Source organism: Aphelocoma coerulescens, chromosome 12 (assembly GCF_041296385.1).
Source record: "Aphelocoma coerulescens isolate FSJ_1873_10779 chromosome 12, UR_Acoe_1.0, whole genome shotgun sequence".
Lineage (NCBI taxonomy): Eukaryota > Metazoa > Chordata > Aves > Passeriformes > Corvidae > Aphelocoma > Aphelocoma coerulescens.
In genome coordinates, this window is record NC_091026.1 from 7051436 (window position 1) to 7063020 (window position 11585).

Consider the following 11585-nt stretch of genomic DNA (forward strand, 5'->3'; position numbering starts at 1 on the left):
GGATAAACTAGATACCCCTGTTCTCTTAGCCTGGCTAATGGGGCATATTACATAACATGTAATATGTAAACATGTACATTTTAAGTTGATAAAAGTTTCACAAATTGATTTGCAGGTCACCTTTAACCTATAAAAATGTGCATATTTGAATAGGATCTATTCAGTTTGCCATACATGCCATGTTTTCTGCCTTCTCTTACAACATGCTGTGTATTACATTTAGATGAGTTCATGGTCGTGAAAAAACATCACTCACTGGCTGCAGAGATGTTAGGTGTGTTAATGTGACTGATGCTACAGCAATTATTGAACTGAGTTAATGAGGTCAGCAGACCAGCAGGTCCAGTAGTTTTATACAAAACATTTGAGATGTGCGAGATCTTACAGCAGACTGATCTGTGAAGTTTGTTCACACTTGCTAAAATTGGGGTTTTCTTGTTTGAAATGAAGGTTTGCATCCTTTCCAAAATGAACTTGTATTTATGTAAGCCTTGTATAAACTTCCTGTGTGAATTCCCGCATTGTTTTTAATCTTGTTCCTCTTCAAGACTGGCAAAATCCTTTGACCAGGTTCTACAGGGCAAGCTATCCATTATCTAAGAAAGTTGCATTTGCAGTCTCTTGCCTCTTAGTTTACTTTTTTGAGTGTGTTCTGGTATTCAGAAAGAAAGGAAACAGCTTCCTAGAAGAGATCCGAATGTGTGCAGCAATTTCTCCCAGGTTTCTTCCAATCCTGTGTTTATTCTCATTGTCTGCTTCTGACCCTGGTGTGGTATCTCAGCAGCATCTCTGGGTTGATGTGCAGTAGTAACCCCTTTCAGGCAGATCTGTTAGGCAGCTTCTGCAGTGGCATTTTTTCCTGCCCTCCTCCATTCTCTTTCAAAATAGACTTCTCAGTTGTTGCTGGAGATTGAATTGTGATCCACATAGTGTTTTGCAGCAGGAGTTAATATCACAGATCCCCACACCTGTGAAGGAATGTTTCAGTAACATACAACTGATGTATTAGCCTGGTGTTTAGCTCAGAGTATTTTTTCCTTTCAGTGTCCTTCAGTGTAGCTGTGGTCCTTCATAGCTTTCCATCCTTCTGTGCTTAACTTTATTGTGCAGTGGAACAAAAGTTACCTTGTTGCTCACTGCCTCCTTTCTGAATTGAAACTACAGACCTGAACCTTCATAATGTTGATAAGGACTGGTCAACTCCTACCCTATTGCTTAGCAGTTTTCAGACACTTTCCTGAGTTGTCATGAGTTATAAAGGCAATCAGCCAGTATCTAGCAGTGTGGCAGCAGCTGAACTACTGTTTCTGACTTCTAAAACTGTGTTATGTAGTCTGGAGTAGCATCATCTTCATGTTCTATTACTTCAATTAAGCTGTAATATACAGAATTACGGGGTATCGTCCAGCAATTCCCAGTATCAGCTCTATACCCTTCCTTACACTGTACATAAAATACTTTGGGTTTGGTTCTTTTTTTCAAGGGATAGCTGTTGCTATGATCATATGATCTCCTGATCATAAAGGTGATAGTTCTTGATCCTGATACATCTACTTTTAGTACAAGTATGTAAAAGGTGTTCTGAGGTGGGGTGGGTAGAGGGGCACTTGAGTAACCAGATGTGTTGTGGTGAGAAGTGTGTGAGATGCTCTCTGCAGTGTTACAGGGCTGCATGCTGGTTGTTTGTGATGGATGACCCCTGCCTGTGGGAAGAGTCATGGGCTGGGCTTCATTCAGGTGCATGAGGGTGGAGTGTAAATGGGGCTTCATTAATTGCTGCTTGCAGAGCACAGTGTAGGTGGTGTAAGAGGAGTCACAGGAGTGTCATGCACTGATCTGTGTTATAGGAGTCCAATTTAAGGGTCTCATAGGACCTGGAGTTAATCACAGATATATTCCAGGACTGAGTATGGCCTTTTGTGGTTTAAACAGTACTAAGTGAAATAATTCCATCTTTGTTGTGTTGTTTCTCAGGAAACTTTAGGAGGTGTGAACTGTATGCAGTGCTGGTGTCCAGCTGAGTAGCATTGACAACTTAGAAAACCTCAACAGCTGCTGGTGTTGGACTCTCTTATGCTGACTCTGTGCTCTTGTGTTCTTGGTGGGCTGGGACTCTCTGGAAGGATTTTTTCCTTCATGTACTCTACTGACTCAGTGCAAGCCCCAAGCTGGGATCCTTTTTTGTTTTAGTAGGATGAAGTAGAATGGCAGCTCTGAAATTTGTTCTCCTCTCTGCTCTGAACACAGGAATAAAAAATGTTTCTCAGCTCTTAAGACAAGGGAAGTGGCTTGTTTAATGTCAGAGAATTGTTAGGAGTTTGGTGCATTCAGATATGCGATTGTGGTCTTGGTCATTATGTGAAGTGACATCTTTCATGAAGTCTTTCTCTTTCAGTTTTAAGATAAATGGGGGGCAGGTGACTCACCAAATTAAAGAGCAGTGTGACTTGGCATTCCTGAAAATGAATCTTTTGTAATGAGTAGGCCTGAAGCAAACAGTGTGATAGTGTTGGATCCTGTGGTTTCTTTTGCCTCTGACAGCTGCAAATACCTCATTTGCTGTTTCACCTAGGGCACAAGCTGTGTCACAGTCTCCTCACTGTTCTCTCAGGCTGTTTGTTGTCTTCCAGAATTTTTCTTGTTTGTTTACTGTCCTTGAATTTTTCTGTGAAGCAGATGTTTCCAGACTCTTGGTTTTATGAAACATTAGCTGCTCAGTGATGTGAGTTCAGGCCATAAAGCTGTTTGAGAGGCCAGGAGAATGCAAGACCCAAGGTATCAAGAGGATTTCTTTCTCCAAGGGGAACAAACACTGTCAGAGGGATTTCAAAGTACATTTAGTATTTTTCACTGGTCGAAGCACTGTGTAGTTGTCAGGGTAATGTCTTGGGAGGTGATTGGTAATAGGGGTTTGAATTAGGAGTAAAGACAGCGGGAAGGTGGCAGTCAAGTTGGTTGCAGGTGGATGTCCTGTGCCACTGTGAGCCATGGGGAGTGTTCAGGAAACTGCTCTGTAGCGTGAGGACAGTACAACCATCTGGTACTGTTGGAGAGACTTGCTGGACTGACTTCACATTGGTCCTACCTGTGCTGTGCTTCTTGGCAGTGGAAATAACCCACTGAAATACCTGTCTTTCAAACAGGTATGAAGTTTGCAAGCCAAGTGAGGATGGCTCAGAGTATGTTACTCTCTCCATTTACTTTCGGGAAAAGACAATGAGGCAATCCAGCAATACTTCAGGGACTGTGCTCTTTGGGCAGCCACTGTTAATATCTGTGCCGAAACACAGGCTCACTGTGGATCACCTGTACAGCGTGGTTTTGGAGCAGATCAGGTAAGTCATGGCTGTACCTTTGAATCCTATGCCAAGCTCTAGAGGTTGCTTATTCAATTACATTGTAATAGGATTACTGAATCCTTGTTAACAGGGAGAATTCTCCTTGATTTGTGTGGGATGTATAAACCAGGATTTGCGTTGCATTAGTGTCTGGAGGCCCCAGGGACATTTCAAGGTCCTGGTTTTTTGGGCTTTGTAACAGATATTGCTGGCTCAGCCTTGCAGAAGGAGTCAGGAGCAGAACTCGGGGCTTGTTTTCAGAGCTTACAGATGGGGCCACCATGACTTACTTTAGCCTTTTCAATATACAGCCAGTGAAACATGGAATAAGCAGTGAGAGCAGAGACTCAGGGAATTATTGTTTGACTCATTCTGAAGGCTCTTGGTGCTGTCATGTAAATGTAAGTGGTGCTGTACAGGGTGGGTTCTTGTTTGTTGGAGGGGATTGGGCAGCAAGAGCTGATGATAGAGGGGGGTGCTGCTGTTCTGATGAACAGCTGCAGTATGGTTGTGTGTTAAATGTGTCCCTTCTCTTCAGCCGCTATGTGAAACTCCCTCTGGCAGAAGAATACTCCTCACCCTGCCCAGACAGAGGAACCTGCAATGGCTCCAATGGTGTGGTTGAAGGTAAAGCCCTTCACTTTAAGCTTTCTAACAGCATTTGGTTTGTGCTGTGTGTATTTGGCTTTAGCTCTAGCAGGTTGTTTCTCGCTCGTGATTTAACCACGCTGTTGTGCTGGGCATCTGCATGGTACAGGGAGAATCTTGTAGACCAGTTCCTTCCTAGGGAGATCAGATGTGCATAGCAGCAGCTGGAGAACAAAGTGTGGATGTGCATTCATCCTGACCAGTGTTAGGGAAGTCCTTGCTCACTCAAGGTGTTCAGAGGCAGCCCTTCCTGATATGCCCTTTGGTGATGAAAACTGGCCTGTTAGGTCACAAAGACAGATGGTGGAGAAATTTTTCTGTTGGAGGACATAGAATCACAGTCTCATTCCTAGGCTAGATGCTCACTAGGAAGCTTTTAATGCTGATGGCAAGTGCATGTTTCCCTTTCCTGTTTGAAATGCTTCACTTGTGTGGCCCTGAGGGTAATAGGTGGAATAAGTTAAATGGGAGAAAAAACCTGCCCATTTTCCCCTAAGAATGGAAGTAACTTTTCTGGCAACTTACATGTTCCTTTCTGTGAAGGCACCCAGCTGCAACCTTGCTAATTCTCTCTTGGGGATGCTTCTTAGGGTGTGCTGTCAGAAGGTGTCATTGTTAACCTACTGCAAACTGAGCGCTCTCCTAAACTGGCATCTGCTAAAGGGAAAAATACAGCTTCAGATGGAGTGGTTAACAAGCAGAGGTTTCTTTTTCTGTGTGCCTTTTCATTGCTTTCCACGTAACTGGTGTGTGTTGTACAGGCTGATGCAAACAGCTGTCCATGGGAGGTGTCAGGCCAAACTTTCACTGAAACCCTGTAATATTGTCCTTGTTGGAAATTTTTTTCCAGGTGACATTGAAGAGATGGAGCATCAGGATGGTGGAGAGGAAGGCAAGGAAAAGCTGACAGAAGCTGATCCCTGCCATTCTGAGGGTTGTATGCAAGTGGAGTCAGCAAGAGACCTGCAGCCTTGCAAGAAACAGCATTTCACTTTTAGCCTTGTGAATTCCTCTGGGACCTCGGAGATAAATTCCATTGTTGAAGGAAAAATCTTAAAACTGAATGGTAATTATTTTCTTGCTGGTTTTTTTTCTTCCTTCTTTTCACACCTGTGCAATAAATGTTTCTTCTTTCTTGTAGCTTTTGCTGCAGTTGCTATTGACTGGGATTCTGAGACACGGAGGTTGCTTTATGATGAACAGGAGGCACAGGTTGTAGTATGGTCTTGTCATAAGTAATCTATGTTTAAACTTGCATGATATTTAAAAGGTGACAATAAACAGTGTTCTGCTGGGTCATCTTTTGTAACAGAATAAGCTGTTTTTACTCTCATGATAAATCTCTAAACCCAAGTGAGGACGTGTATTTTCTCTTATGGACTATTTAGCACAAGAAAGGAGTGGCTGGAAGCTGGAGAGGATTGTCTGGCGGGGGAAGGAGGTGCAGAAATAGGCAGTGTGGGGAAAGTGAGCATGTAATTTCTCGATGTCAGGGATTAGAGAGTACATGGAATTGAATAAAGCATCCATCTCTTTCACTAGGCATTTGAAAAACATGGAAGCATGCTACAACCACAGAAGAAGAAGGCTGTAGTAGCCCTCAGAGATTGCATAGAGCTCTTCACTACTATGGAAACACTTGGTGAACATGACCCGTGGTAAGAACCTCTGCCTGCCTACCTTATCTACCATAAAATGCCATAAGTGTTTGAATTTCCATGATTTGTAATGGGATTCTTACACTTTCCCAGGTCTGTCCTTTTGTCCTCATCTTTGAGAAGTCTATCAGATCTGTATTAAGGCATTGACTCAATAGGCTGTGGACATGGGTTAATAAAAAGTATTTGCTTCCTGCCTGTATTTAAGGAAGAAAGTGTGAGTGGGAATGTAGCTTCCAATGATCAAGCTATTTTTAAAAGTTAATTTTTGTACAACGTGCAGTTAACATACTTGCCATAGGACATTTTGCCTATAAAGTGAAAGCAAATTGGAGTTTGGAATTCCCTGAGGCAGTGTGCTCACCTGCATATTCCACAGGCAGTGTGCCTTCTGTAAGGCAGGGACTGCACTTGTGCTAGTGAGGCATCTTTAATGGAAGGCCAGAAGCTTTTCTTCTAATGCAGTCATTAATTTCCTTGCTTATAACTCCTTCCTCAGGTACTGCCCTAACTGTAAGAAACATCAACAGGCCACGAAGAAGTTTGACTTGTGGTCTTTGCCCAGGATTTTGGTGGTACATTTAAAACGCTTCTCCTACAGCAGATACTGGAGGGATAAACTTGACACTGTTGTGGAATTCCCCATCAGGTAGGATTCTTCCCTCAAGTTAGGAAGAACTTGAAGAACTTGGTCAGGAAAGAGGTACTTCTGATGTTTCTGTTGGGTGGGCTTGCTGTTAAAGCTGTCACTGGAACAGGTGTTTTCTGGGTTTGAACTGGACAACTGGTGTGAGAGGGTTAGTATTTTGGGGGGTGGTTTTTGTTAATACTGTTCAGTTTTGTACGTCTCAAAGAGCATTAGTTACTAGCAGGTGCTGTTTCTTCTAAAATTTGGCTAAGCCCATGTGATTCAACCAAGAGAACTTCTGTAGCAATTTGAGCAAATTTTTTGGGCAGAGCTGCACTTGTAGTGCTGAGTATTGCACCAGTACAAGACAAAAGCCTGCCTTGTCCCTCTGCTTCTGCTTGCCAGCATCCTCCTGTGGGATGAAGCATATTCCTTACTGTTCCTATCTCACTCTTCATGCCTACACAGGGACACTCCAAACTGTGTTTTATTCAACACCTCCCTCTAAACCTTCTGGCAGTGCTTGGTGTGTTTGTCAGGACCTGCCCTGTGTGGGAGGGGTAACAAGTCTGGTCTTCACACTAACAATACCTGGCCCCTGAGCAGCAGAGCAGCACTGGTGCCATGCTTCAGTTCCTAAAAAGTGATGGTTATGGGTGTACTGATAGGTTTGTGTTCCCTTCCAGGGGTTTGAACATGTCCGAGTTTGTCTGCGACCCAAGAGCAGGCTCATACGTGTATGACCTCATCGCAGTTTCCAATCACTATGGAGCCATGGGAGTGGGCCACTGTGAGTAACTGCTGCTGTGTCCTTTGTGTGCAAGGACACGTGGCAGAGGGGTCGTGGGAGGGCTCTGCATTGGGACACCTGCAATAGCCCTCACCAAAGGTATCTAGTCCAAAACTTACCTGTGTTCTGTGTGCAGGCGAGTATCATATTGGGATCCTGTTGGGATATGGAGGGCAGATAGGTAGCAGCACTTTGGCCTGAGGTCTGACTGATGCCTGTGGGACCCTGGTTTAGCTGTCATTAGTTTTTGTGATGGTGTTCCCCAGTTTATGAGTGGAGTCAAGATTTTTCAATGCTGAACTAAAAATTGAGATACTGGCTGACCATAGAATGTCTCCACCTTTGCATTGATAAGGACTGACATAGGGAAAATATCATTTCATCAGGAGAAAAACCCACTTACATTCAAGTTTGATGCATGATGAGTCTGTGTTTTCTGTCACTGGTTTTGCTGCAGCATAGATGAAAAGTGTCTGTAGGTGAGTTCGCTGTATCAGGTGTCCGTGCAGAGCCATGCTGTAGGTGACACTTGTAAAACCACCCAGAAGCAATTTACCAGGACAGGATGATGAACTCCTGAAGGGAGCTTAAGGGCACATGTTCTGAGGTTGGAGATCACAGTCATAGAAGTCTTGGCTTGAACAGATGTTGAGGGACTTGTAACTTCCTTCTTGAATGAGAACTCTTGCAAGTGCTAGATCAGATTCCCTCAGCAGCAGAAAACTTCTCTTTCAAGTGAAAACGCAGAGTCTTAAACTGTGTGTGTTTGGGAAAGCTCTGACTCAAGGGCAGTGAACAAAGCCTACTACTGTTTTTCCCTAAGTTTCTTTTCCATGTGTCTCAGCTGTTAGGGATAAGCCTGGTATATGGAACCTGGTCCTAGACTAGCTGGGCCAGCGGGCACGTTGTAGATGTTCATGCTGGTTAACTAGGCTTGGGGTAGGTAATGCCAAAGCTGGCCCCTGGCCTTCCCTGTACACGTGGTTGGAATCCTGAGTGTCCCAGGTGTGCATTCCCTGCTGGCCTTCCCCAGAATGCTGAGCTGCAGTTTCTCCCCCGACAGACACTGCTTATGCAAAGAACAAGGTGAACGACAAGTGGTACTACTTTGATGACAGCAGCGTCTCAGTGGCTTCAGAAGACCAAATAGTGGTGAGTATTTGGCTTGAGGCTGTTCCAGGTCTATGCTGAAAGTGTGGTTCCCTGCTTTGGGCATGACATTCCAGCCAAGATGTGTGGATGGTTTCAGATGGGTTTTCTTTTTGCTCGGTAGACAAAGGCTGCATATGTGCTGTTCTATCAGCGCCGAAACAGCGAGGAACATTCTGCCCCCTCTGCTCCCCAAGAAGAGTGTGATGGCATGGACACCAACTAAGCACCACCTCCAGCACTTGGCCACCATGGTAGTAGTTGCTCTTGTAAAGCAATGCCTGAGGCGCCTGAAAATTTTTCTTCCTTCTGTAGGGGTCAAGCAGAAAATCAAGCACTGAAAGATTCAGTGCTGGGGGTTGCAGAATAGCACTGAAGAGCCAGGACTAGGTGCTGACACTTGGATATTTAGAGGCCAAAAATAATATATATTGGAGCTTCAATAAAGTTCTTTTTAAAATCTGGCTGAGCTGTGTGGCTAGAGGCAGGGGTCGGGGCTGTGGTTCTTGGGCTGAGGGTTGTAGCTGTGGTTGGGAGAGGACAGCCTGAGCTGGAGGCCGGGCACAGCTGAGCCTTGCAGGGGCCCATGGAGGAGAATGGTGGGTACGATTCTGTGAATCGGCATTGGGGCTTCCTGCCAACTCTTCTGGTGTTGCTGTTGGGCCCTGCCTGTGTCAGGGAGGCCTCCTGCACCCTTTCTGGAGCTCAGTTCAAATCTTTGTACATCTGGTCTGTTGCAGTCTCTGCCACTGTACCTTGGTCCCCCTGGCAAAACAACAAGTTTCTCTTGCTTGCATCCTTCCACTGATAATGTTTGAGGCTCTCCTGGGCAGTTTTGACTCAGCATTTTTGATGTGAACACTGAATCCAGTGATGCAGGAATCTTGGCCAGAAGTGAATCATACCTACCTATGGTGTGGCATATGTGCAGGCTGATCCCCATGGAGATGCAGGATACAGCTTCTCTGGCTCCTGTTCTTCTGCAGAGAAAATAACATCCATAACACTGATGATTTCTTGTCCTTTCCATCTCCTACACCCCTCACTTCCAGGCTGCTCTGTAAGCACTTTTCTGCTGCCAGCATTTCTCCTATGGTTTGTGCAGTGACAAAATTTTTATCCTTTTTTTGCTCATTTATGTCTCCAGCCAAGCTCAGCACTGTGTCCCCAGAGCTGTCTCCTGTAAGGGTGACAGCTCAATGCAATGGATTGTGTGAGCTTTCAGCTTTTTCTCTTGCAACTTTGGTTTTTTTGGACTGCTCTTTCAGCCCTCTTCCATCCTTGAGTGCTGCCTTCTATATTTTCACCTGATCACCTTCTGGGGGCTGCAGGTGTGATAGTTCTGTCCCAGGTCCTGTTTGCCTCTGCTATTCAATGGTTCTGCTCCATCCTTTTGGCACAACTGGCAAATGCTCTTCCCTCTGTCCTCCTTTACTGTCTGTGTTGCTTTTAGGACTCGAGTCCAGCTTTCTTCTTGAAAAGAGACTCCTGTGAGTCTCACTGGAGAGCTGGTCTTCCATGTGAAAAATGGGAAAAAATTCCAGACCCTTAGCCTGTATTTTTTAGGGAAAGATCTAGCTCAAGGTAGTGAACCAAACCGGGAGGGTTTTTGCTTCCTGGATCCAAGTGTGTTGGCAGAATAAAAGGTTGAGACTGGCTATCATCTGCTTTTTGTTCCCTCTGGAATATGTGCTTGCAGCCACTGTGGCTTCAGTGCTGACCATCACCACCTCTTCTGGTGGTCAGCAGTGCTCATCCATTTAACTCCAAACTTGCCAGCTGAGCCCCACCTTTCTGCAGCTCCTGGCAACAGGCCCTGTAGGACATTGCAGTGTGCCTGTCCCTGCATCGTGGGAGGGCAGCACCAGGAAGCCCTTTGCCAGGGCACTGGGAAGTGATGGAGAGGAGGAGGGGGCATTGTCTCTAGCCAGCATGCTACTGATGTGATTCTCCTTTGTGGAATTTTGCTTTCAAAGCATTAAAATTTGAATTTTGAGATCACAATTGCTTAGTTGCTTCTGCTGTTTCATTTTTTATTTTTATTTTTGCAACTCTTAATATTGCAATTTTTTTTCCTTATTACTGAGGGGAGCATGCAAAAGGCAATTTTTTAAGCTGTAGCACTGCACTGAAATTACTCTAATCAGCATTTTTTTGTTTGTTTTACCCTGAAAGTAAGTCATGTGGGCATTCCAAAATGGGGAATAGAGGAAAGGGAGGACAGCAAAAGACCTTTTTAAAACGAAAATGAAATAGCCTTTGTTCTCCTCCTCGTCTCCCTACCTGTGCTGACACTGAGAAATGCATCCGTGGGGCTCAATCTCAGATGCTGAACAGACTCTGTTGTACTGCAGAACAAGTGGCCCAGCTCTGCTTTCTCTGCCTCTGAGCTGCTGGGCTTTGGCTGGTGTGTGTGTGCTGTAATACCAGACTGTTTTTTAGACTAGCACTTTGTAAGTGGCTGGCTCTGTTGTACAAAGAGGAAAATTAAAGAGTGGTTTGCACTGAAACTGGGTTCTGTTGTATTTTCAGCTTTCATTATGTGGCCTAAGACTGCTGGTTGTGGGGATGCCTGGTGCTCTAGGGGTAATTTGGGCTGGGGGAGGGCAAGTCCTGCAGAGCCAGTGCTCATCTGGGAGAAGATCAGCTGTTGAGGGCACAGCTCTGCACAGCTGAGGCTTCAGTTTGCTCCAGGGTTGCTTTTTCTCCCTGCACTGCTGGGTTGCTGGTACCTGTGCTCTAGCAAAGCTCTCCTTTTTTGTGGCACTGGGCAGCCTCAGCTATGGTTTCATCCTTCCTCTTCCTCTGCAGATCCCTGAGAGGTCCTGGTCTTCCTTCTGTCCATTTTCTCCAGGGGTATCAGGGCTGCCTGTACCACTGAGGTAGTTGTCCTGCAGTCTCTGTAATTTCCTCCTCAAGGCAACCTGAACACATTTGTGAGAGCAGGCTGGAAAAAGCTGAGGCAGTGCAGTGGGCTTGTGTGTGGGATTGTCCCAGTCTTGCAGGCCAAGGTGGGCTGTGAAGCCCTTGTGAGAAGGTTTGAAGTCTTCATGTCACAATTACAGTGTAAGAGCAGAGGAGCTTGATCTCAGCTGGAGCTCCTGAGGGTTAATGAGCTTTAATGTAGAACAGCAGCTGTGAAACCCATCGTGGGAAGAAGGGAAAGCAAAGGGGCAGCTTCCCTGATCACTGGGAAGATGATTTAGTGAGAACAGAAAATCAGTGTTACAGTACTGGCTCAGCTCCTGCTTTGAAGAGGGATGTGCTGTTTTACCCCGAGAAAAATTGGTAAAGAATAAAGAATGGGGGGAAGAAAATAACAGCCCCAGAGAATGGAAGAGCTTTTTTTTACGAAGTGTTTTTCCATATTGGGA

The 11585-nt window shown here is 45.1% G+C and overlaps 1 protein-coding gene across 2 annotated transcripts in view; it reads left to right on the top strand.

Moving 5' to 3' along the window:
- Positions 1 to 8675, top strand: part of USP4 (ubiquitin specific peptidase 4) — a 31770-nt gene extending 23095 nt beyond the window's left edge. For both annotated transcript variants that reach the window (XM_069028214.1, XM_069028215.1), the window contains 9 exons: positions 3144 to 3335; positions 3877 to 3965; positions 4837 to 5052; positions 5128 to 5198; positions 5529 to 5644; positions 6144 to 6293; positions 6959 to 7062; positions 8126 to 8214; positions 8336 to 8675. In XM_069028214.1, the coding sequence (XP_068884315.1) occupies positions 3144 to 3335; positions 3877 to 3965; positions 4837 to 5052; positions 5128 to 5198; positions 5529 to 5644; positions 6144 to 6293; positions 6959 to 7062; positions 8126 to 8214; positions 8336 to 8437 (1129 nt within the window). In that variant the 3' untranslated portion in view covers positions 8438 to 8675. The remainder of the gene's footprint in view (positions 1 to 3143; positions 3336 to 3876; positions 3966 to 4836; positions 5053 to 5127; positions 5199 to 5528; positions 5645 to 6143; positions 6294 to 6958; positions 7063 to 8125; positions 8215 to 8335) is intronic.
- The last annotated feature ends 2910 nt before the right edge of the window (positions 8676 to 11585 follow it).